Genomic DNA, 27,281 nt, shown 5'->3' with positions numbered 1-27,281 from the left:
GGTCACAGTGAACCTCTGTGGCTAGTAAAATCTGCCAGGAAACGTGGGACCCAAGGATACAAGGACAGAGCTTTGTCACAATATAAAACAAAGTTTGTATCTCTAGTTTAGATATTTCTTACTCTATGTAAAGAAATGTTGCTTATCCTACAATAACTATGTTTTTTCAAGATATATTGTCCCCACAGATTCCACTCTTGGTGTGTATGCACCCCATGAACATGAGAATGGATTGTTTGGAATGGCAGCTTCCTCTGGAGGTTCTCCCACACCCTAAGCACCCTCCTGCTTCCTGTAGTAGAGAGTGTAAAGGGCAGGGAAGGTCACAACCCACTCTTAGTTCATTTGCTAATTAGAATCCCTCGGAAGGAGAACTTAAATCAGCCAGGACAGAGAGCTGGACATAGAATCACAGAAATATAGTTCTGGAAGAGACCTTGAGAAGTCCTCAAATCCAGTCGCCGGCACTGAGGCAGGACCACGTACACCTAGAGCACCTGTGACAAGTGTTTATCTAACCTGTTCTTAAAAGCCTCCAACAATGGGTGTTCCAGAACCTCCCTTGAAAGCCTGTGCTTGCTTATTCTTATAATTGTAAAGTTTTCTAACACATAAACTAAATCTCCCTTGATGCAGAGTAAACCCATTATTTCTTGTTCTACCTTCAGTGGACATGAAGAATAACTGATCACTATCGTCTTTTACAACAGTACTCAACATATTTGAAGACTGTTATCAGGTCCCTCCTCAGCCTTCTTTTCTCAAGATTAAACAGGCCCAGTTTTTTTAACCTTTTCTCATAGGTAGGCTTGGCAGGCTTCAATTTAAATCAACAGATGTCGGTAAACTTCAATTTTAGCTGAAACACTGAAATCGATGAAAAAAACAGCCATAGGTAACAGAAGGCACAAGTGCAGCCTCCCCCCATACTTGTACTTGCAGGGATCATGTGTCACTGGCCTTGTAGCAGCTCAGAGAGCCCTCTGCAGCATTGTTGTCAAGGGAAGGAGAGAGTGAGGTTGTGAAAGCAGAGCTGCAGAGGGCTCCTTGGTCAGCCACAGATCTGGTGACACTGGATACCTGCAGGAGCAAGATGAAATGGAAGGCTGAACAATATTATAAGCACTGAGTATAACATACCTTATTTAAGCTAACCTCAGCCACACCTGGCACTACATTAAAGATCTTATCATGGACACATCTATGTTGTATGACCCTGGTAAGGAAGCTCTGTAGCCAGCCCATATCTGGTACAAAAGCTTGACCTGCAGTACTGTGTACAAGGTATACATGAAATGCTATCAGAAGTAAAGTAGTGCAAGAGGAGAACAGAAACAGAAGGAACAAATCAACACAGATTGCAGACAGAAGGAAAGAAAAGAAACAAAGTTTGCATGATCTCATCAACATGCCACTCTTCAGTGCCCCTCAGAACTTCTGTTTTGACAAAACCTTCAGAATAGACAGACTGAAAGCAATATTTTGCAAGATTTCACATTGCAAACAAACTCCACAAGGAAACTGGACATATAGCGAGGTATGCTCTTTAATTTTTGCTATGGGGAAGCAGGCAGAGCATATCTTTAAATCATTCACCTTTACTGAAGACTGTGATAAAGATGACTATAAAAGAGTTTGGGCAATGTTTGACACATACTTTATACCGCCGAGAAATAAAGTTTATGAAAGAGCATGCTTTCACCAGAGAATTCAAGAACCAGGCAAAAATGTTGAATGTTTTATAAGAATTCTGTATGCACTGGCTGAAAACTGTCATTCTGTGAATGCAATACACGTAAATATCAGAGATAGGCTGATTATTGGGTTATCAGACAAAAGCCTTTCACAGCAGCTACAATTAAAAACAGGCCCTACACACAGAAAACAGAAAAGCAGTCTGAGCTAGTAAAACAGAAAACCAAGGGCAACTTCTCAAACTTGAAAAATCTGAAACTAACTTATATGATGGGACAAGGCCAGATGGCTATAGTAAAGTAATGGGAGAGAGAGATATTAGCCACAGGCTAAACAAATCCCTGGTACCAGGACAAGCAAATGGCAACTGCTCCAGGTTAATTAAGACACCTGGGGCCAATTAAGATCTTTCCAGAAGGCAGGGAGGACAGCTAGGCTGTTTGGGACACCTGAAGCCAATCAGGTGGGTGCGCGTGTCAGGAGCTGTAGGAGAAAGTCGAGCTGTTGGAGAGACTGAGCAGTACAAACCATATCAGGCATAAGGAAGGAGGCCCTGAGGTAAGGGTGAAGTGGATCTTGAGGAAGTGGGGGCTGCTGTGGGGAAGTGGTCCAGGAAATTGTATGCGTCCTGTTTCTAAAAAGTCAGCTACCATAGCTGATACTATTAGGGTCCCTGGGCTGGAGCCCGGAGTAGAGGGTGGGCCTGGGTTCCTCTTTTGCCCCCCAATTAATCACTGAGACTGGTAGACAACAGAGACTGTGCAAGGGAGGATAGCTTCTCCTCACCTCACCCCACCTTGTTGGCTTATGATGAAAATGGCTCAGTAGGCTGTGACCCTTGCCTCTAGAGAGAGAAGGGCTACGTGGAGGGTCACAGTGAGACTCTGAGGCTTGTGAAATCCGCCAGGAAACGCGGGACCCACGGAGTCAAGGACAGAGCTTTGTCACACTTAGAAGCTGTAGATGCTAAGAGTAATTACCAAAAGACTCCTGAGACTAAGAGGGGCAGATTTCAGGCAAACTGCAAAAAGCATTTTAGACTAATTACACAAGAAGTAGAAAATTTCACAGCTCAAGATGTGTGTCCAACTAAAGTAAAATATGGAAAACATGCATAGAATATATAATTTTTGCAGCTTATTACAATCAAGAACCATTGTTTCTGTAATCTATCACCCATGATGACACAGAACCTGTCTGGAGAGTGAACTGAAAAGACTATTTGACTTTAAAACTGACTCAGGAGCAGATGTGACCATCATCTCAGAAGGGACTTACAATCACTTTCAATGCCTCCCAGAGCTGAAATCATGACTCAGCCTTGATTAGCCCTGGAGATATTCTGAACTGCACAAGCCAGTTCATCACACAAACAATTTACAAAGACAAAAAGCTATGTATTCAGAGCATATGTGATCAAAAGATCAAAGACCAACAACCTACCCAGCTGCATCATGGCAGCTATGATGGGCCTAGTGAGAAAGGTGAAAGAATTCAATGGAACATTTGGTGATAGTGAACTTTTGAAAGGAGACTCAGTACAAATAACCGTAAAAGGCAATGCTAAATCATACAGTGTACATACACCACAGGATTCTCATTACTTCATAAAGTGGAAACTGAGTTAAAGAGAATGGAATGGATTGGCATAACTGAGAAAATCTGAGCCAGCACCCTGGTGTGCCCCAACAGTACCAGTTACAGAGAAAAATGGAAAAATACAAATCTGTGTGGATCTTAAAAGACTAAATGAAAAAGTTGTGACTGAAAAATGCATCCTCCCAACACTGCATGACTTTCTTCTCAAAGTGAAAGGAGCTACAGTATTCTCCAAACAGTCGGCTGTGGCATAGCTGGTGTACTGTTGCAATAACATGTGTAAGCAGTGTCAGGATGAGCTCCACCCTGACATCTGGTGGTGAGGTGTGGCAAGTTGTGGAAAAGAACTTCAGGGGCCGATCTCATTTGCATAGGCACACCCACCACGCCTAGAATGAGACCATAGCTGCCCAAATGGTCACTTTGGCTGCTGTGGGATCCCCAGTGTCTCTGTTATTGGGGCAGGAAGAATAAATTGTTATTACCCTGATTATGGGAACTGTGCTTGGAACTGTACATGGCCTTTTGTTATGATGGAGGGATTCACCATCAACTAAGTAGCACTCGCTAGGCAAGGGTCATGGGTTCCAAAACTGTGTGAATGGAGAGAGGCTGGGGACAAGTAGTAATACTTGGTGGCATGGGCCCCTTGGTGAGGGCCTTACATGCTAATTGCACTTCCTCCTCTCTCCACTGTGGAATATCAGAGCTAATTTTGATTTCATTAGAAGTCTAGTTATAGGCTGCTGAGCTCACTTTGGGCTGACAATGCACCAGCACTGGGGCTCCCCTACTACAAGCTGAATTCACCTAAGAGCTGAAATCACTGAGTGTTGTGTTAAGTAGTGGGGGAGCCTGAAGATATATTGTGGAGCAGTTTGCGGGATGGCTGGTGAAGCAGTTCGACACGGAGCAGTGTGTGGATGGCAGGAGCTGCTTGTGGGCCGTGGAGCTGAGCGAAGGAGTTCGTGGGGCGGCTGGCGGAGCGGAGCGCAGCTGAGCGAAGGAGTTCGTGGGGCGGCTGCCGGAGCGGAGCGCAGCTGAGCGAAGGAGTTCGTGGGGCGGCTGGCGGAGCAGAGCGCCACTATGGAGCTATGGGGTGGTCAGCTTCAGATCATGTAAGGTGCCTCTTACCCCCGTCCCATTTCCACCCAGGTTGGGAGGTAAAGCTCTGCAGATAAACTTTCGAACTCTGGGGCTGCCCTGACCAGGGACAGAGACTTTTGGGGCATTGGACTTTTGGGACTTTGGGTGATTTGGGGTTGCTGGACTCAAGAACCAAAGGGAAAAGGCCATGCCCCAATTTGCCTGGGGTGGGTTTTTTTTTTTGCTCATGGGTTGTGTTATGAATCCTGTTGGTGGTGTTTCCCCAACATAATGCCACATTGTTTCTCTCTGTTATTAAAAGGCTTTTGCTACACTCGGACTATGTGCTTGCGAGAGGGGAAGTATTGCCTCTTGGAGGCGCCCAGCGGGGGTGGTATATATTTGTCCCAGGTCACTGGGTGGGGGCTCGAGCCGGTTTGCATTGTGTTATTGGAATGGAACCCCTAGATATTGAACCCGGCCCTTGTTGCTGCCAACTCTGACGGGCAGAAGGGTTACACATGGATCTGTGTAGAAGGCAGTTGCATTTTGCTCTTGCACACTCGCACAAGCAGACAAACTATATGCATAGATTGAAAAGGAGTGTGTGGCAACTGTATAGGTATGTCAAAACTTCTACAGATGTCTGTGTGGATTGGATGCTTTTACACTGATAACAGACCATAAATCACTTACAACCTTCATCAGTGGAAAAGACCTGGATCAAACACCTCTAAGATGCCAATGTCTACTGATAAAGTTAATGTAATTTAACCCAATTGCTAAATACATTCCTGGTGGAAAATGTGGTAGTAGCAAAAAGACTGTCACGGACCCCAGCATCACACTCAACTACCCGTGAACTTGAAAATTACATACAGGCCTATGTGGATGCTGTGGATGCATAAAGACCAGTGTCAGAAAATAGACTATACCAGTTACAATAAGCAACATTGACAGAAATAGTTTCAAGAAGTTCTAAGTTACATTAGGGGTGGGTGGCCTAAGTATCTAATGGAAATTAAGGAAGTGACAAGAGTCCTTTGCAGTATGTGGACAAATGAGCCAAGTGGACTTGTGATGAAAGGTGACTGCATCTTATTTCCAAATGAAATGAGAGGAAAAATCCTAAACCTCATCCAAGAAGGACATCAAGGACTAACTAAATGCTGTGAACTGACTAACCAATCAATGTAGTCACAAGGAATCAGCAGTGAAGGTGATGAGAAATTCTGTTTTCATGGATAGATGTATGTAGGAGCACGTTGCCATGGGTCCAAACAGAGAGCTGGTGAGACGGCACAAAACTAGTCCGGGATCCCAAGGTGGGGTGGGGTCTCGGATTTGAGGGTAAAGGTTTTGAGGGCCCTTAAGGATTCTTTTTGTTAATGGTTGGATAAATATGGAATGAACTTCTATCTTGGGATGGAATGCAGTAATGGCAGCCAGATGTACACGAACGGAGCTTGTGAACAGTCCTAATCTTTTAAGTTCTAGAATATAGTCTAGAATGAATGGTTCGTTGCTGGGACATGGTTGGTATCGCACCAAGTCCAGAATCTTTTCCATTTATGTAGATAAGTATAGCAAGTTGTAGCACGTCTTCTATTTAAAAGAATCTCCTTTACCTCTTCCGAACAGGTCAGCTCTGGATCCTGAAACCATGAAGGAGCCATGCCTTCAGGTGGAAAAGTTCTCAGTTCACATGGAGGATTTGGCCTGCATCCTGCGAGAGGAGGTGTGAAGTCAACTGCAGGGTGATTGGTGGACAGACCATCATGTGCATGAGGTAAAGATACCATATCTGTCCTGGCCAGGATGGGACTATGAGAATGACTCTGGCTTGTTCCATCTGTATCTTGTGAAGTACTATGAGCAGTAGGGGAAAGGGTGGAAAGGTGTAGAGTAAGGGTGCAGCCCATGTATGAGGAAGGTGTCTCCCAGAGATCAGTGACCCAAACCCACTCTTGAGCAGAATTGTGAAGGCGAAGAGATCAACCGCTTGGGAATCCCCAGTGGTTGAATATGTATTGTACGGTTCTTGTGTCTAACTCCCACTCATAGACTTGTGAGGATCTCCTGCTTAATGAATCTGCCATGGTGTTCTGGTGTCCGAGTAGGTATGCTGCAGAGAGAGAGGAATGGAATACCCTTTGTTGACAATTTCCAGAACCCACTTGTCCATGGTGATTTGTCACCATGATGAGTATAAGTGGGTCAAGGAGTAGACAAATTGATGGGTTATTGGAGATGGTTGCAGCACCTGGACCAGGGGAAGGCATCTTGGGGCCTCAACCAAATTTTCAAAATTGTTGTTTGGAGCTGGATGGGGGGAGGGGCACAGTCCATTGCACTGGTGTGTGTCTCTGTGTGGGAGGAGGTCTCTGTCACCTGCATTGTGTCATACTACTACTGAGGGGTGAAATGTGGAGGTTGAGACCTTGGGGTATGTTGATATCTTCCTGTCTTCTCTGGTGCTGGTGCATGTATACCAAGTGAATGCAGCATTACTCTAGAATCTTTTAAAGAATGCAGGGACTCATCCATGCACTCAGCGAAGAGTTTAGATCCTTCAAAGGGCAGATCTTTCACAGTGGTCTGCACCTCTCTGGTGAAGCCATGAGGCTCATCTAATCATCAGAGTGGGCCACCACATCCGTGGTGTCCAGAGAGGCTTGCAGCGCCATGTGGACCAGAAGTTGTCCTTCCATCACCAGTGCCTGGAGCTGCTCTTTTTTGTCCTCTGGAAGGTGTTGGCTAAATTCCTGAAACTTGGAATAGTTGATGTGATTATATTTGGCTAGCAGTGCCTCATAATTAGCAATATAGAACTGGAGAGTTGCTGAGGAGTGTGCTTTGCGACCAAAGAAATCTAGCTTCTTCCAGTCCCTGTCATAGGGATAGTCCTAGAATGGTGTTGTCGCCCCTTCTTTTGCACCACATTGACAATGAAGAAGTTTGGAGTAGGGTGGGAAAAGAGAAATTCCATGTCCTTAGTGGGGACATAGTGCTTCTTTTCTGCTGGCTTGCAGATGGGTGGTATTCATGTTGGCATCTGCCAGATCACGGTGGCAGGGTCCAACAAGGCGTTGTTGATCGGGAGTGTGAATTCTGCCAATGTACAAGCATGCAAGATGTTGAGCAACTTGTGCTGTTGCTCTCTGACTTCCTCCAGGGGGATCTGGAGGCAATTCACAATCCTGCAGAACAGTTCTTGGAACTTTTTAAAGTCATTTGCTGATGTTGGTGGTGGTGGCATGATGGCCTCATCAGGAGAAGTGGGCTGGTGGTATAAACTGTTCCTCTAGTAATTCTGGTTGAGGGCCAGGCAATCTAGAGACTGATGAGGATGGAGAGTGTATATGTCCCTGTCTCTGCTCGTGGGAGGTTGGGAAAGTGTGCCTTATACGCGGCCCAAGGGTCCCAATAGGGCCAATGTGGGGGAAGTGGCATATGGGTTTGCATCCATGGGGGGTCCCTACCAGAAACCTGGTTCACTTCTGGTCTCTGGGAATGGGTATCAAGGATGAAAAGATTATTCTTTGTGTGGCTGCCCTTGATATGATGGTGGGGTACGAGGTGCAATGGAGTACTCCACCTCTTCCTCCTTGCTAGAAATGGTTGTGTGGTCCTTGGTGGTGAAGGACAACGGTGTTGTGTCTCCAGGGAAGAGGTATGAGCCATGGGGAGCTTGGTACAGAGGAGCAGTGACTCTGGAGTGTCAGGGACAATCTGGTTTCTTGGGTATAGAAACTTCTATGGTACCAGTAGGAGCATCATCAGTACCAGTGGTTGTGCAGAGATTGAGGACATTGCTGGTGCCAAGAAGAGCAAACAGTAGATGGTGCCGGGGGTTGCATTGGTGCTGAGGGCTTGGTTGGTACTGAAGACCTGGCTGGTGCGGAGGGCTTGGCCACTGCAAACGGCTTGGTCAGTGCTGATTATTTGGTCAGTGTCAAGGCACTCAAAGTCATTTCAGTTGAGGCAGTCAGTGCTGATTTGAAAATCTTTGAACAGTCCTTCTTGTTCCCAAGTGACAGTGTTACTATATGTGGTCCTGCACATTTAGGGCTCTTGGACCTCTCCCTAGCGCCAGTAGCAGAGATGCGTGGGTGGTCGTAAGAGCTAAGTCTCGCCCTGGAAGATATCAAGGCTACCAACCTCACAAGGGATGCCTTTCTTTGAGGTGGCTCCCTGATGGGTGAGTTCAGGGCCCCTTTCTTCTCATCTGGGCGGGAGAACATATATTTTCTGATAGTGGTGTGCGGCATGTAGGGGTCAGCCAATGACTGTGCCAATGGTGACTACTGCGCAGGAGAGGTATTGAGACCAGGGTCTAAGGCTGGTCGCAGTGAACTCCGCATTCATAAAAATTTTAGTCTCAGTTCACGGTCCTTTCTGGACAGCGCTTTCAATTTGAGGCAGTGGGGGCACTTTTGTGATACATGCCCCTCACCCCAAGCAACATACACACCATGAGTGACTGACTGTTGCTTATGGGGATGGCCTCACAACATGAGAAGTACCTCTTAAACCCGGGGGATCTCGGCATAGCCCCCCGAGAAGGGAGAACTTTTTGGAAGGGCATAGAAATAAGGAAACCTACACTAATCTAAAGAATAATGGAGAGGAAAGAGCAAAGGGAAAAAATGAAAGGGGGGAAAAAGAAAAATAAGGGAAACAGCTAATAACTACGAAGTTATAATGGAAACACTACTATTACTAAAAGTACTATAGAGGTATGAAGGGCTCTTCTCAGGATTCCGTCCAAGACCAAGGGTGGTTGAGAAGGAACTGAGAGTGCTTGGACTGCACAGTGCTACATAGACACCACTCATGGCGTCAGATGGGGAGGAGTGCATGTGCGGCCCAACAGGCATTGCTACCAAAGATCTCCGATCCCAGGCACAGGGACGCTACTGCACCTACAGCAGAGTACAAATTAGAACTTCCCCACCTCATGCTGTTAGACTGATTTTGGAAATCAGGTGGAGGTCCTGCAAGATGCTGGTGGGCATTTCGGCAGCAGTTTCTGAACTGCCAAAGGCATCTCTTGGAGGGGGATGCTGACATGCCAGCTGTGACACAGTTGAAACTGCTCTTGCCTGTTGTTTTAGCTGCAGATTCCCCCTACATAAACCAGTGCTTCTAGAGCAGGGTTACAAGCACAGACTTATGTGATCTCATTATCATCCAGACCTGGTACGACCAACAGTGGGTATAGAACTTTCACATTAAGAAGCAGACGTTCCTGGAGGTTTGTGATCAGCTTACATCAACCATCCTGCACCAAAACACTCACCTTCATGGAGGGAGTCCATGCTGGTCCAGAAGCAGGTCACTATAGCCATCTAGAAGCTGGCTACCCCAGACTGCTACATGTCTGTGGCTAACCAGTTTGAAGTTAGCAAATCAACTGTGGGGATTGTTATGGCAGAGGTTTGTGAGTTGATCAGGATTATGATATATCCAAAGGTGGGGAGCTTCACAAATGGTCCTGAAATAATTGCTGGCTTTGAGAGATTGGGCTTTCCAAACAGCTCCAGAGCCACTAATAGGACTATAGTTTGGCCTCTACAAGAACTGCATGAGTATATAAACCACAAAGGGTTCTACTCCATTGTTATGCAAGCCCTTGTCAACCACAGAGCAGAATCATGGACACTAACATGAGATGCACTTGCAAGGTGCTCTACAGATCAGGATTTTATGTTTAAAGACAAGCTAGGACATTATTTCCACTGAATGGCATTGTTATAAATGGGGTTACTGTCCCGACTGTTATTCTAAGGGACCCCACTTATCTCCTGTTGCCATAGCTTATGAAACTGTATCCTGATTTCAGAAGAGCTGGCAAAGAATGTTCAATTACACACTCAGTAGCTGTAGGATGGTGGTGAAATGTGCATTTGGCAGATTGAAATTCCATAGGTGCTGCCTTTAAAACCATTTGGATGCTAGTGTTGCCAGTGCAGTCTGCACAATGTCTGCAAGTACAAAGGGGAATCTTTTAATTTGAACTGGTACATGCAGCCAGTTAGAGCACCTCTCATGACTGGTGCTAGATCCATAAGCACAATAGAAATCAGGGTTGTTTTGTGCTCCTACATAGTGGATTTGCATGGTCCAATGCATGAGGGGGAATGAAATGGTATTTGAGGTTGTGCTGCGGATGGGTGTATGGCAGCTGTGGGATTTTTTTTCAGTATATTGGTATTACGTATTATGAATTTTGTAAACACTTTCATGAAATGTATGGAGATATGTATTTTATGAACACTGGCAATGTATTGCAACTCAAAGTTTACGGATTGCTGTGATGAAGCTTTGTAAATTTTTATGATGAAATTTATTGAGACTGTACATGTGATGTCACTCATTACGATTTGTGCCACTTTTAAATTACACATAATAAAACTTGCTATTGTAGCCTTGTGTGCTTTATTTTATAGAGATATTTACATATCACTGTAAGAACCAGAAAGGCAGATTGACTACTAACAAAACATACAAACAACAAGCAAACAGTGCCAAAACAGTGAAAGGTGCATGTTCTGAAATGACATGTCCAGCTATTCCTGGGTCTCCCCTGCCCCCTGGTCTCCTTGGCCTTTCTGGTGAGTTTTGCATGTGTGAATTGCAATTGGACTGGATGAATTCACAGGGTACATTTCATACATAATGTAATGTGTAAATGTATATAAAAGGAAGAGGTTTTCTATGTAATGTTGGATGTGTGGCACATTTTACACCCACCCATGCTTGGGTCTGATCAACTGAGCATAGGTTTGCGATATGTCAAATAAAGGAACCTGAGTGATGAAATCTGGAGTCTGAGTTTTTTGGATCCTAGAGAACTGGATGAAGTGTTCTCCAAGAAGTGGACAAGATTTCTGGATAAGACTACTGAAAAAGGTCTCAGAAGGAATCCCAATAGTGAGGAACTAGTAAAAATGTTATAACTGCTTAACCTTTTCCTTTCTGTGGTGTTCATATTGAACCCTACATGGTGTCAGAGAGAAGGGAGTACTAGTGAATGTCATAGGTTCTTCCCTGACCAGAAGCACACTAAAACCACGGCTTGTATTAATACTTCATAGGGCCATAAGCCATAAATCATTCACATCCATATATTAATAAAAACGAACATGGTGACAGAAACTTACCAGGCTCTTCCTCTGATGCCTGTTCTGAAGTTAGCTGCTTCCCAGCTGTAGCTGTCCCAGCAGCATAGCTTCACTGGTTATCAGCCTCAGCATCAGGGTCACTTCTTGCCCTTCCTCCAGTGACTAGCTCTTCTCCAGCAGTGCCTGTGACCAAGGGCAGGGGGGCTATAAGAGTGCCATCTCTGCTCAGCAGATTGTCATGCACCACTGTGAGCTCCGTGCTCACTACAGTTCCCAGAACCCAGCTGAATTCCTCATAAAAGAGGTAGGAAGACAGGGAGTTCTCAGAAGTGCCATTAGCATCCTTAACTTTGCAGCAGTCTACATTCAGATGCTTCATTCACTTTCTGCATTGTTCTGCTATCCAGTCGATCCTCAACATCTCCAGATACTTGGATATAGCTTTGAAGACACGATCCTTTCTTATGTTCTTGCTGAAATCAAATGTCTTGCTCAACTTGCACCAGAGGTTAACCAGAAACAAGCTGTGTCCCTCTGGCCACCTAGTAGCATGCTTCATGCAGGACTTAATCTTTGTGCTGGTCATAGCTAATATATGTCAGGGTTGACTATGTTTCCAATTGAGCAGTCCATGTGGAAATGAAGAGTTAAAGACCAAGCAGCTATATCTGAATCAAGAAATTGCTTCCAGTTCCTGGGAAGCAAGTTGGAAGTTTTGGGCTGGAAGGGCTGGAAAGCACACCTAAGGGGATTATGGGATAGTGATGACAGACTCTCCAGACCCGAATCTGCCAACCCGGACTTGAGCTGCATCCATGCTGCAAAATGCCTGGGCTTTGACCCACATCACAGAAGAACTTGGTCTCTGACCAACCCCCCTAGCAGGGTCGAAGGGCCCAAGTCCAGAGGGGTTACTGGCCCAAGTCAGGCTGATTCAGGATGACCAGATAGCCAGTGTGAAAAATCGGGATACTTTTTTTTTGGGGGGGTGGGGAGAGGGGGATAGTTGCCTATATAAGACAAGGCCCCTAATATTGGGACAGTCCCAATAATATCAGAACATCTGGTCATCCTAGACTGATTTCTTTGTGGATGGAAGGGGGGCTAGGGCTTAAACTTGGCCTGGGCTTAGTGTGCTGTGTAAACATACCCACAAATTTTGCCCCTACGTGCTTGCACTGATCTCTTGTACTCCTCCTTAGCAATCTGTCTGTTTCCACTTTTGGTAGGACGCCTTCTTGATTTTCAGGTCATTAAAGAGCTCCAGATAGAGTCATATTGGCTTCTTACTATTCTCCCTCTCTTTCCTTCATATCAGGATATTATGCCTTTAATATTGTCTCTTTGAGAAACTGTCAGGACTCCTGAACTCCTTTTTCCCTAGATTTTCTTAACATGGACCAATGTTGGTAAGGCTGTAAGCAAATTCCTCAACTCTAAAATAGCCCGCCTCCTTGGTTATCCAGTCTACCTTCTTAAATAAGAAGTTGTCCCAAATACATTCTAAAAACTTACTGGATATTTTGGGTCTTGCCGTATTATTTTTATTACAGATGCCTGGGTAGTTAAAGTCCCTTAAAACACAGGTCTCGTGTTTTGGACATTTCTGTTCTTTGTCCTACAAACGTCTCCTCCTCCTGATTTGCTGGTCAACAGTAGACCCCTACCATGACATCACCCTGTTTTCCCCCCTTTTATCTTCACGCAGATTTTTAACTGGTCTGCCTCCCACGCCCTTCAGGACCTAAGAACAAGTGTATATATTCTTGATGTATAATGCAATATCGCCTCTTTTTTTGCTATCTGTCCGTTCTGAACAAGCTATACTTCTCTATACCAATATTCAAGGCATGAGATTTAACCCACCAAGTCTCAGCAATACCAGTTAAGTCATAATTTAGCTTGTCTACCTATACTTCAAGTTCTCCATCTCTATTCCCCATAGTCCTTGCATCTGCATACAGACATCTAGTTGTTAACAGATTCCCCCAGTTTTCCCTCTTGCTGTTCCCATGACTATCATAATTTTCCATTCCCCCTCAAACATCTAGCCCTCTGTTAAGTTCTCCTTTTTATACCTACCTGTAGACTTTCATCACCTGCCCCTGTGAAGCTAGTTTAAAGCCCTCTTTACCAGGTTGGCTTGTCAGTGTGAGAAGAGGCTCTTCCCCTTCTTAGTCAAGAGGACCCCATCTCTTCCCAGCAGTCCTCCTTCCTGGAACAGCATCCCATAAGAATATGGCCATATTGAGTCAGACCAATGGTCCATCTAACCCAGTAACCTGTCTTCCAACAGTGGCCAATGCCAGATGCTTCAAAGGGAATGAACAAACCAGGCCAATGATCAAGTGATGATTCTTGTTCCTTGAACAGCATCCTGATGATCCAGAAATCCAAAGCCATAACATCAACCCCATCTGCACAGCCATGCATTCATCTCCAGGACTTGGTATGGGTATCAACCTTAAGACCTCTCAATGCCCAAATCTTAGGAGAGGCTTTCTGTCCCTGTTCCCCGCAAGGGAGTCGTTACCGGCTCTGCTCATTAGAGTGATATTCCCTGTGGCTACACTCCAGTACCATCTCCAGTGTGGCTGATGCAGAAGACTTCCATGAGGCAGAACAGGAGCTCAGGATGGTATCACGGCTAATTGGAGTCCTGATCATGTGCAGCAGACCCAGTGTCAGTATTTTCTCTGAGGATCTTCCCAGTCAAAGGACATTTGCATCAAGCATTCCAGTAGGAACAGCTTCACCTTCACCCCTTGGCCTTCTGGGTCCTCCTTGAAAAGGACTTACAGATAGAACAGTGTGCCAGAACAAGTCCCTTGCCATGGCACACCAAGTATGGCCTCATTGACTGGGATGGCAGCATCACAAGACAGCCAGATCTTGAAGCCCAGTAACTTAGGATCTACCATTTGAGCTATACACAGGTGGGTAGCCCCCTGTTCAGTGGGAGTATGAGCATGGGGCATGGAGAGGTAGAAACCTCTCATAGAGGGAGGTATGTGCCAAGGAAAGACCCAGAACAGAGTAGAAAACCTACCTCTACTTCTAACTAAGATTACAACCAACAAACAAACAAAAACCAGTCAAACAGCAAAGAAAATCTAACTACTAAAACTTTAAACTTGAAAAACTTTCTAATTCCTCGCAAAGAAAGGAATGTGGATACTGTGGGTTTCATCTAGTAGCTAGAAGCAGTAAAAGGGAACTCAGCATGGTTTGCAGCCACTCTGCCTTTTATACCCTCTGCTGTAGGAAGCAGGATGGCAAATGGGCACAGGCACAACTCCAACAGACACTTCTATTCAAAAAATTTGATCTTGCACACATGGGTCACATGTTCATCAAGAGTGAATCCATGTGGACAATCACTTGAAGATTAAGCATTATTTATACAGATACTCTAATTCCAAAGTTAAAATTGAAACACTAAAATCTCTTTTTGTATGCATTTGGTTTCTCATAATGGAGACATCTACCAGCTGGCATGAATCACAAACATCGCCAGGTTGAAGATTATATTTCACACTAATGATTACTTTAGAGGCCGGATCAGGCATTCCACAGAGCGCCAAGGCAAACATTCCAAAAATACAAACACTAAAAAAAACACCACACACACTGCTAATGGCATACAGACAGGCCTGATCCAGGAAAGCATCCCTATTCAGGACAGCACCTAATCGTATGTTTGATGTGAAGTCAATGGGACTTAAACAAGTGCTTAAGTGCTGTCCTAAATTAGAATGGACGAAAGCACGTGTTTATGTGGTTTCCTGAATCAGGGACTATGAGTTTTGAAAATAACTGATCATTTATTTTTATTTTAAGAGAAAACAATGAGGAAGAGATTGTTTTAATTAGTAATACTTTTTTGAAAGGTTCCTCTCATCTGGTGGATTTAGGCATTCATGTACCAAGGACATTTGCAAGCACTGCAGCTTGATGATGCTGCAATACCTGTTTCACCTGCAGTAAGCTGCCAACTGATAACGGTTAAGTAGATAGCTGATATGGACTTCAGGGGGAAGACCTTCAGCTGGTATCATAAAAGAGCTCCACTGAAGTCAACAGAGCAATGACAATATATAACAGCAGAGGATGTGCCCTCTGATATGTATCTTATGTTATCAATATCTTATATAAATAGAGATCTGTTCCTTGATATTTCTCATTTATAAAAATATTAGTAAGATGCGATAAATATCAGGGGACAGATCCTTAGGGTGTAAATTATCAAAGCTACATCCACTTCCACTACTAGTATCAGACAGATAGATATTAAAAGATTTGAAGCCATCCGACTGTAGACATAGCTGGCCTATGTTAACATACGTCCTCCTTGCTGTTTCTCTTTTCCTACTGTCCCCTCCTTTCTACTGGTTTGTTACACTCACTGTTGAGAAATTCTTGTTTCTAATTAGATTGTGACAAAGATAGCAAGTGCTTGTATAGCACTTAGTACAAATGGACTCCAGACACCTCCTTAATTCTATACCAGGGGATATAAATGTTAAATCAACTTACTTGTTCAATCTGTTTATACCATATCATAAGCACTTCCTCTAGTTGATGAACTGTATCAGAATTAGCAGCTGCTGCTGTCACTTCCTCAAAGGACTGAAGTTTAGAAAAGTCAATGTGATCCATCTTTTTTAACTCAACAGTTCCCTCTATGCTTACTCTAGCACCTAAAATAAAGTAATTAAAATACAGAACATACTCCAGCAGTTGTTTCTACCAAGGTGAACCACTTCACTTTGGGAATATAAGCCAATAATTAGCCTTGCAATATAATAGCCATTTTACTGGCTCACACACAAAAGACCATGCTTTTCTGAAATCTAATTAGACCCCTACATTAAAAATTTTATATCACTAAAACTGAAGTTTGTCAAGTATGTAATAAATACAAATATATTTGTTTTTTATACTTGAGGTTTTTATCTTTTTATTCTTCCTTGTAGAAGTAAAGAAATGTTTTCCCATGTTTATAACAACTCTACTGTTTTTAAAAAGTAATTTTTAAGCGGACTGATTGTTTACTCAATCTGATTCTTACCGTCTAAAAATGAAAGATATCTATTAATGGTTTCTATGAAACTCTGTTTTTCAATTGTTCCCTGTGTGGTTTGACTTAAGGCACCCCAATTATTTGTTGCAAGGATAGCTGGTAGAAAAATATTTGCTAGCACGTTCCTAGTACCACGTAAGAGTCCTTCCGTTGCATCCAGTACACAAAAATATATGTCCTGTAAATGTAACAACAGAATGATTATTAGCAATGCAATCAATTATACTGAAAACATGACCACATTTTTAGAACATACAAATCTTCCATATAGATCCATTATATTTCTGAGTACAAAAAGAAATGTTTACTCACCCTGTGCATAAACTGTGGTTCTTTGAGATGTGTCCCCCTATGGGTGCTCCACTCTAGATTTACTATCGCTCCCTGCATCTTTGCTCAGAGATTTCTCTTAGCCATGCCTGTTCAGCCCATATATTCATGCTAGTCAGCCTCATTCCCCATGCTGTTGTTATATAGCACTGCACAGTTCAACCACCCTCAGTTCCTCCTCAACCACGAAGAATCATAACAGAGACCTCTGAAGCAGAGGGCAGGTATAGTGGAGCAACTGTAGGGACACACATGTTTAAGAACCACAGTTACTGCACAGACTTAGTAAAAAATGGTTACTAACCTTCTTGTAACCGTTGTTCTTCGAGATGTGCTGTTCATGTCCATTCCAACCAGGTGTGTGCACACGCACATGCACAGTAGCCGGAAGATTTTTCCCCTAGCAGAATCCATGGGTCGGCCTGGGCACCTGCTGGAGTTGTCCCTTCATGGCACCCAATAAAGGGCCCTCTCAACCCACCACCCCCTCAGTTCATTCTTTCCAGCAACTTTGAAAGAGGTGTAGGAGGGTGGGTATTGGAATGGACACGAACAACACATCTCGAAGAACAACAGTTACGAGAAGGCGAGTAACTGTTTTTTCTTCTTCAAGTGCTTGTTCATGTCAGTTCCAATCAGATGACTCCCAAGCCCAAGTTCAGGAGGCGGGGTCGGAGTTGTCCACTGATTGGCGCACTGCTTGTCTGAAGGCCACATCATTTCTGGCCTGCTGGGTAATCGCATAGTGTGTGGAGAAAGTATGAATGGAGGACCATGAATGGGAACCTGAGCCAGGAATGCTGTTGATGAAGCCTGTGCCCTAATGGAATGCACAGTGATTAGAGGTGCAGGAACCCCAGCCAGGTTGTAGCACTCACGAATACAGAAGGTGTTCCATGACAAAATGCGTTGTGATGACACAGGCAGACCTTTCTTTCTGTCCGCCACTGCTATGACTAATTGGACCAATTTTCTGAACAGTTTCGTTCTCTCAATGTAGAAGGCTAGCACCTTACGGACATCCAGTGAGTGAAGTCTCTGCTCTCTGCCCCTGGAATGCAGCTCAGGGTAGAATACCGAGAGAAAGATGTCCTGGTTGATGTGAAACTGTGATACAACCTTTGGTAGGAAAGCAGGATGAGGTCTGAGGTGAACCTTGTCCTTATAGAACACGGTGTAAGGGGGGCTGTAATGTGAGGGCCTTAAGTTCAGACATGCTCCTGGCCGAGGTTATCGCTACCAGGAACGCAACCTCGTAAGAGAGGTAGAGCAGGGAGCATGACGCCAAGGGTTCAAAGGGTGGTCCCATGAGTCTAGAAAGGACCAGGTTGTGGTCCCAAGCCGGGACAGGCTGCCAGACATGAGGGTATAGCCTGTCGAGACCTTTTAGAAGTCGGCTGACTATCAGGTTAGCGAAGACAGAGCAGCCCTTCACACCCAGGCGGAAGGCCAAGACGGCAGCCAAGTGAACCCTTATTGATGATATTGAAAGCCCTTGCTGCTTCAGATGGAGGAGGTAGTCCAGAATAAGCGGCACTGAGGCTAGCGTCAGGAACAAATGGCACTGTGCCGACCAGATTGAAAAGCTCTTCCACTTGGCAAGGTAGGTAGTTCTTGTAGAGGGTTTCCAGCTGCCAAGGAGGGACTTGTCTAACCTGGTCTGAACAGGAAAGCTCCACCGGGTTCAACCACAGAGCTTCTATTCTGTGAGGTGCAGCAACCCGAGGTTCAGATGTTGGAGATGATCCTGTGTCAGAAGCTCCAGGAAGAGCGGCAGGGTGACTGGAGCTTCCACGGATATGTCTAGGAGAGATGTGTACCAGTGCTGGCAGGGCCAGGCTGGAGCTATCAATATGACCTGAGCTTGTTCCCTCTGGATCTTGAGTACCTTGTGAATGAGCAGGATGCGTGGAAAGGAGTACAGGAGACTACCTCCCCGTGAGAGGAGCACTGCATCTGCTGGAGCCCGGGCTCTGATTTTGGAAGGAGTAGAACTGCTGGCACTTCCTGTTGCGGTGCATGGCGAATAGGTCTATCTGGGGAAATCCCCTCCTCTGGAACAATGAATTTGTGATGTCCGAGTGAAGGGACCACTTGTGGCTGTGAAAGGACCTGCTGAGGTGGTCCACCAGCTTGTTCTGTACTCTGGGGAGGTACAACACTTGTAGGCATATTGAATGTTCTACACAGACTTTCCACAGCATGAAGTTTTCCTGGCATAGGGGAGAGGAGTGTGCCCTCCCCATTTGTTGATATAGAATATTGCCATGGTGTTGTCTGTCATAACTGATACACATTGTCCCGTTAAGTATGCCTAGAAAGTCTGGCAAGCCAGGTGCACGTCTCTCAGCTTTCTGATGTTGATGTGGAGAGCCAGATCTGCCTGAGACCAGAGACCCTTTGTCCTGCGGTCTCCCAGATGTGCTCCTCAGCCCAAGTCTGATGTGTCCATCACTAGCGAAAGAGACGGCTGTGAACTGGCGAAGGGGACCCCGATCACACCTCCTCAGGGTCGAGCCACCACAGGACGGAGTCGAGGACTAGGCAAGGCAGGGTCACGATTCTGTCCAAGTTGTCCCAGGCTGGTCGATACAGCAATGCTAACAATGACTGGAGCGGTCAGAGCCTGAGTCTGGCATGCTGCACCACGTAGGTACAGGCAGCTATGTATCCCAGAAGCTTCAGGCAGCTTATTGCTGTGGTGGTGGGAAACTGTCTGAGACCTCGAATGATACCGGCCAGGGTCTGGAACTTCGCTTCCGGCAGGTATGCCCTGGCTTGGGTCGAGTCCAGTACTGCCCCATAAACTCTATCCTCTGAACGGGGGACAGAGTCAATTTTGCTTTGTTTAGAAGGAGACCCGGGTTGTCGAAGGTGGCCCTGATGAAATTGACTTGAGTTTCCACTTGGGTCCTGGAGTGGCCTTTGATCAGCCAGTTGTTGAGGTACGAAAACACCTATACCTGGTGCCTGCACAGAAACGCAGCAACAACTGCCATGCACTTGGTGAAGACTTGAAGTGCTGCTGACAGGCCGAACAGAAGGACTGTAAATTGGTAGTGTGTATTGTTCACCACAAACCTGAAGGACTTCCTGCGGGGCTAAGTGACTGCAATATGAAAGCAAGCATCCTTCAAGTCGAGGGCAGCATACCAGTCTGCTGGATCCAGTGAGGGGCTGATGGAGGCCAACAAGATCATGCAAAACTTGAGTTTCTTCACAAACTTGTTGAGTTCTCCCAGGTCCAGGATGGGCCTGAGGCTGCCTTTGTCTTTCGGTATTAGGAAGTACCGGGAATAAAAATCCTTACACCTGTGCTCCAGAGGAACCTCCTCCACTACCCCTAGAGACAAGAGTGACTGCACCTCCTGGATAAGGAGTTGCTCTTGAGACGGGTCCCTGAAGAGGGACAGGGAAGGGGGGTGAAAGGGTGGGATATCACAGAATTGGATGGAGTATTCCCTCTCTACCACGTGGAGCACCCAGCAGTCTGAGGTGACACAGGACCATGCACAGTAGAAAGGGGATAATCGGGATGAGAGGAAAGGCAAGGTGGATCCACTCTTTGGTGTGGTACACAGTCCTCGACCGTGCCTTCAGAAGGCTTGGTTGTCCCGAGCCCTGGCCAAAGGGTTGATGTGGCCTTCTCCTGCCGGTCCTGTTTCTCCTCTGGACCTGACCTGGTGGTTCTGGTGACCGAACCACTGAGAAGGCTGAGGACAGAAGTGTCTCTGCTGCGTTGACGGTGTATAGAGGCTCAGGACCTGAGGGTGGCTCTGGAGTCCTTTAGGCTGTTTAGCCTCTTGTCCATTTTCTCAAAAAAAAAAAAAAGTGTTTCACGCTCAAAAGGCAGGTCTTGTATGGTCTGCTGGACCTCATAGAGGAGACCAGAAACCTGGAGCCATGAACCCTTTCTCATAGTTACTCCTGTGGCCATAACCCTGGTGGCAGCATCTGCCCTGTCAAGTGCAGCCTGCAGGGATGCCTTGGAGATCAGTCTCCCCTTCTCGACCAAAGCTGAAAATTCTGCACAGGAGTCCGAGGGGAGCAACTCCATGAATTTAGCCATCGCCGAGCAGGTATTGTAGGAGTACCAGCTGACGATGGCCTGCTGATTAGATATTCGGAGTTGTAGTCTCCCCGTTGAGTACACCTTTCGAGCGAATAGGTGTAGTTTTTTAGCATCCCTATTCTTGGGGGAAGGGCCCTGAAAACCTCGCCTCTTCCACTGGTTAGCAGCTTCCACCACCAGAGAGTGAGGATGGGGGTATTCATAACTCCTGGAGGGCACAAAGTGCCAGTGTTCGTTATGCTTGGCAGTGGGTGGCAGCAAGGCTGGGGTCTGCCACAGCGTCTTAGTCATATCTGTAATTGTCTTTATAAATGGTAAGGTGATACAGGAAGGGCCAGAGGGGGCCAGGATGTCAACCATAGGGTGTGCATTATCTACCACTTCCTCCACCTTAATGTCCAGACCCTGCATGACCTGGCACCAGCAACTGCTGCAACACCTTGGAGTCTTCCAGAGCTGGGGCTATGGAAGTGCCCGCCAGTGCCTCATCTAGTGAAGAGGAGGAGGACGCCACCCACCAGAGGAGGTGGTTGCTCTCTACCATCCCCACCCGAGGGATCTCATGACCCAGGGGGGACCTTGGTCGGTTGGCCCAGTCCCAGTGGCGTGAAGGGATCGGGTATTGGTGTTGACATTGGGTCTCATGCCTGTGCCTGTGTAGATGCCTGGTGTAGTATCTGCACTGGGGTCTTCATCAATGCCGTCGCAGCCAGCGTCGTTGGTGCCAAAGGCCCAGCCGGCACCGTAGCAGCAGTCTGAGCCACTGACGCCTCTGGTGCCAAAGGTATTGTCGAGGGCGGCATTGCTGTCAATGCCGATGTCGGTGACAGTGCTGCCGCCAACAGTGTTGACGCCTGAGGTAACTGCTCAGTCGCTGGTCATGGCGGAACAAATGTTGCGGACACCACTGATGCAGCTCCCGAGCAGGATCCTTGGCTCCAACCCTACCCTTGATAGAAAGCCCACAGAGTCCAAAAGGGCCACGGAGCCATGTTCTGCCATTCTGAGGGCCACTGCATCAGGCAGGATCCCCTCCAGTGCCTTGAGTTGGACCTTCTGCTCCTGCTATAGTCAGAGCAGTACGAGTCCAACTCCACTTCTGATGTTTCAGCATAGGAGGACCAGGGCGTTGCTGCACCTCTCGATACAGAGCATCGGGAGCCTGGGAACTGACTGCGCTCCCTGGATGGAGGCACTGGTGTCTGGGGGTGCACAGGTGATGGGGTTTGGCATGACATCATCGCTGGCTTTCCCTTTGACTGAACGGGGTGCCAGGATGGAGGCTGCAGTGCCAGCACATCCTCCTGCCTCGGGGATAAGAACGACGCCATGAGTCTCATCAGGTCCTGTACTGCCTCAAAAGCCTCCGGGGTGGACAGGAGTGGCACATGCTCCAAGGGGTTCGGCAACTGCGATGGGCCCGGACTCAACTGCCTCATTTAGGCAGGAGTTGATGTAGCCCCTTCTGAGCCTCGGAACTGTGGCCCGACTGAGGTGCAACTGTTGGCTGGTCTGAGAGGCATCTGACTCTTTCTATCTTCTTCTTCTGTGCCGGCAATTGGGACCAGTGTCAAAGGCTGGAGTGCCCCCGAGAGACTCCATGATGTCGCCGAGTCTCCTTGGCAGTGTCTTTCTTCAATGCCAGATCTCTTGAAGACAGTGCTGGAGTGATCCACACTGAAGACGACGTACTGGGAGTGGGATCCCCGGCACTTAGGTCTGACTGAGGTTGTAGAACTGCCTCCCTGAGGATTTTAAGCCACTGCTTTAAGAGTTATTGATCAGAATTCCCAACAGATCTTGCAGCGGTCTTTTTGGTGACCCTTGCCCAGACACTGTAAACAGGAGGTGTGGGGGTCACTTTTAGGCATGCGCTTCGTGCAGTCCTGGAAAGTCTTGAAGCCTGGGGATTGCGGCATGCCCCGGTGACAAATAAGCGGGCGAGAAAAGTGGGGTGGAACCCCTCATAACTGAAACTTTTAAGTGAACTAATTACGCTATACTAACTGTAGTGGGGTGGTCACCCGCTCCAGCCTTAAACGGCTTAAAGCAGCCCAGGAAAGGGCTGCGGCTGGGAGCAAGCAATTCCCAGGCTGATGGGGGAAGCAGGCTCAGATGTGGCCACGCCCCAATCAGGGCTTAGCTGGCCCTTATAAGAGGGCAGTGGGCCAGGAGCAGAGAGTCTCCTCTAGCAGTGGAGGGAGATGGGCCTGGCTGCTCGGGAGCTTGACAAGGTACCTGGAGTGGAGCAGGGCAGGGGAAGGCCAGAGGAGCTAGGAGGCTCCAGACTGGAAAAGCCCCAGGTTGTAGGCCTGGCAGATGGCCTAAGACAGGGTACTGGGGTTGCAACAGGGCAGCCCACGGGTAGGCAGAGGCAGCAGGTCCAAACCCCCCTTGCCTGAGATGATTGGCTTATATATTGCAGTCCACCCCAGTGAGCGGGGGCTCAACGGTGACTGGCAGTAGCCAAAGAGTGAGGTGAGGTGGGGATAGTGGGTGGGGGTTCCCCAGGGAGGGGAGACCCAGAGATCTGTGGGGGTACTGCCAGGGGGCAGCACCCTGGGTAAAAGGGGCACCGGGGTTCAGGAGGGACACTGGGGCAGTGGCAAGCAGGACACCAGCCTGCAGAGGGTGCTCCGGAGGCTGGAAGAGCTAATTCCCTGAGAGACCAGTAGGAGGCACCACAGGGGTTTGTCCTGCACCTTGACACCAACCAACTACAACTATCTACAGCGAAAACCAAAAGTACTGCTAAGCCACTTGCTGAAGCAAGAGCAAGGGGAAGTTCCAGCTACTGTCACTGGTGGTAAGAAGGCGTGACTCCAGGGGGCGCCCAGGCCAACCCCACAAATGCTGCTAGGGGAAAAATCGTCCAGCTACTGTGCATGTGCACACACCTGATTGGAACTGACATGAACAAGCACTCAAAGAAGAACCATTTCTTCTTCAAGGAGTGTCCCTATAGGTGCTCCACATTAGGTGACTACCAAGCAGTTCACTAGTTTAAGGTGTGTGTGGTGGGGGGTGCTTCAGAGTTGAGTCTAGTACTAAAGAAAGCACAGCCGAGCTGAACACTCTTATCAGAAGCAAAGTCTTGAGTTATTCAGTAGTGTTCAGAGAATGTATGTATAGATGCCCTTACATATTTCAATAATGGGCATGTTTTTGAGAAATGCTGTAGAGGTGGAAATGGACCTCAGAGTAAATACATAGGTTCAAAGGTATTTAATATTACAAGACCCATAGCAAGAATTAATGCAGATGGATATCCTCTTGGAAAGACTTTGATTAGAGATTACAGACACTTTTAATCTACCAGCAAGCAAGACAAACAATTTCAGGATCTTTCTATCCAGATAGAAGGCCAGGGCTCTTCTGATGTCAAGGGTGTACAACTGTGCTTCTTGATTATTGAGGGGAAGGTTAGGGTGGAAGGACGGCAGGTGAATGGGTTGGTTAATATGGAACTGGAAGAAATTTTAGGTATAAACATTTTGGATGGGATCACAGCGTGACCTTCTCCTTAAAAAATACTGTGAAAGAGGGGCATGCCTCTACTTAGCCATCACTTGGAGATCAGGAATGTCGTTTTCATTGATAAACAGAGCAGTGAGCAGGCAGCCATCTGTTCAAATTGTGGTCTTATGCGGCATTTAGTTACCAGATTAAGGTTCCAAACAGTAGTAGGGCGCTTGACTGGCAGATCAAGATTCCTCAGGGAACTCGGAAATTTCTGTCATTGGGTGGGCAAAAATGGAATAACCCTCTATTGGAGAATGGAAAGCCCTGATGGCTGCTTGATGGATCTGACGGAGTTCAGCGAGAGTCCAGAACTTTTTAGTATTAGGATATAGTCCAGTATATCTGGAAGTGAAGAGGTCATCGGTGAAATATATCTGAGGTCACACCAAAAGAGAAATCTTGTCCATTTTTGGGAGTATGTGCAGCGAACAGACACTTTCCACCTGTGTAATAGTACTTTTTTTACTTCCTCTGATCAGGTGGTCTCTAATCCCATGAACCATCAACCAACCATGCTTTGAGACAAAACACTGCGAAACTGGAGTGAAGGATCTTCCTGCCTTCCTGGGAGAGGAGATGAGGAGCGGCATGAAGAGTGATCGCGGAGCAAACGGCCAATTATATTAAGTAAGGAATACATGTTTGTCTGGGCCAGGTCAGAACTATTAAGATGACTCTGACTTTGTCTCTTTTTATTTTGAGGAGAACATTGGCTATTAGAGGAGTCTGCAGGAATGCATACAGGAGATCCAACAACCAATGAAGGTGAATAGCATCCCTCAAGGATCAGTGACCCAGGCTGCCTCTCAAGCAAAACTGGGTACATTTCTTGCTTAACTCTGTGGTGAACAAATCTGAGGGGTGCTCCATTGATGGAATATATGGTGTAATAACCTAGGGTCTATTTCTCTCTCATGGTCTTGGAAAAAGTGCCTGCCAAGTGTATCCACAGTCACATTTTGAACCTCCAGGAGATAGGCTGCTGTGGTGATGACCTGGATGCATATGCACCAATTTTAAAACTTGACATCCTTTGCGCAGACAGGGGGAGGGATCTTGCTCCTCCTTGCCAATTAATATAAAACATGCATAATATGTTGTCCATCATGATCTGTATGTGTTTGCCCCTGATTAGTGGTAAAGATTGGAGACAGGCGTATCTGACTGCTCTGAATTCCAGGACATTGATATGTATCGTGGTCTCTTGCGACATCCACTTGCTCAGGGCTGTGAAAGCATCTAGATGGACTCCCCACTCTAGCACAGAGGCATCTGTCATTATGATGACCACTGGGAGAGGATGTGAAAATGGGACAACTGCAATAGTCTTTCCAGCAGTTGAGGGATTGTTTTACTGAGGTGGGTATGGAAAGAAGCACATTTTAACTGTCTGTTTGGTGAATAAACAGCCTGAGCCGCCTCTAAAGGGAGTTCTTGACTGGAGTTTGGGAACTGAGTTGCATTATACTGGCTATGTTGGAAAGGGCCACAAACCTGTGCAGAGGAAAATAGGCCCTTGCTGTTAATTAATTTAGATGAGCCCCTATGAATTCTAAGTTTTGTACAGGGGTCAAAGTGAATTTTTGAATGTTGAATTGTAGGGCCAATTTGAGGAAGAGATCTATGGCTTTGGAAGTTGCCTATGACGTTCAGGTAAGGGAATACTAAAATACATTTCCTGCAGTGCTGTGCTGCTACTACTGACATGACTTTCAAAAAGACCCTCAGGGCAGATGACAGGCCAAAGCGGAGCACCCGGTACTGAAAGTGGTCCTGACTGACAGTGAAACATAGGAATCATTTGTGGGATGGATGGATCACTATGTGGAAATATGTATCCCAAACGTCGAGGGCTGAGAACCAATCCCCTTGCTCTAGTGATGGAATTAGTAGCCTCAAATCTAGGATGAGTCTCCAACTGCCATTCTTTGTTGGTACCAGAAAATACCCAGAATAAAATCACTTTCATCTGTGTTGCATGAGAATTGGTTCTATAGCCCCCAAGCATAGGAGAGAATCTATTTCTTGACGAAGCAAGCTCTTGTGAGAGCAGTCCCTAAAGAGCGATGAGATAGGGGGTTTGTTGGTGGAAGCATAGTAAAGTAGATGGTATTCCCTGTGGAAATCTCCAAAACCCACTTCTCTGTAGTGATTAACTCCCCAGCCCACCTAAAGCAGTAAAGATGGTTATCAAACAGAAGAAGACAGGTGAATTGGTGCAGCTGGTAAGGAGAAGGATGGTAATTCAGGCCCTCAACTAGCCTGTCAAAATTGCTGCTTGAAAGTGGAAAGAGAGGTGGATGGTTTCCTTCTCTGGAATCTGTCTCTTTTGATGCGGTTCATATGGCATCTGGAAGCTCAGGAATTAAGCAATATGGGATCTCTGAGCCATATGGGACTTGCTGAGCTTCCTCTTGTAGGCAGGTGTTTTGATACCAAGCAAATGCCAGGTAGCTCTAGAGTCATTTCACATTCACAATGTTTCAACTGTGCTGTCCACAAACAATTTAGACCTATCAAAAGGGAGATCCTCCACCATATTCTGGACTTCTTTTGGAAACCTGGAGAGCTGGAGCCAGGAAGCCCTTCTCATTACTACCAATATAGCAATCAAACAGGCAGCAGTATCAGCGGCATCAAGGGAGGCTTGTAGAGATGTTCCGGCAAGTAGCTGTCCCTCCACAATGACTGTCTGGAATTGCTCTCTATGTTCTGCCCGTAGGTGGTCAACAAAACAGTTCAGTTTGATGTAATTTACATTATTGTA

At 46.4% G+C, this 27,281-nt stretch overlaps 1 protein-coding gene across 1 annotated transcript in view; it reads right to left on the bottom strand.

Annotated features, from left to right (window-relative positions):
* The window catches only part of DNAH8 (dynein axonemal heavy chain 8), a 583,322-nt gene that overhangs the window by 513,561 nt on the left and 42,480 nt on the right, over positions 1-27,281 (bottom strand). Inside the window, exons 6-7 of the mRNA XM_078852248.1 lie at positions 16,579-16,768; positions 16,044-16,207 (exon numbers count right to left, since the gene is read on the bottom strand). Of these exons, the coding sequence (XP_078708374.1) occupies positions 16,044-16,207; positions 16,579-16,768 (354 nt within the window). The remainder of the gene's footprint in view (positions 1-16,043; positions 16,208-16,578; positions 16,769-27,281) is intronic.

This window comes from Lepidochelys kempii, chromosome 3 (assembly GCF_965140285.1).
Source record: "Lepidochelys kempii isolate rLepKem1 chromosome 3, rLepKem1.hap1, whole genome shotgun sequence".
Taxonomy (NCBI): Eukaryota; Metazoa; Chordata; order Testudines; family Cheloniidae; genus Lepidochelys; species Lepidochelys kempii.
The sequence above is the reverse complement of the archived record's forward strand: the minus strand, read 5'-3'. Positions and strand labels throughout refer to the sequence as shown.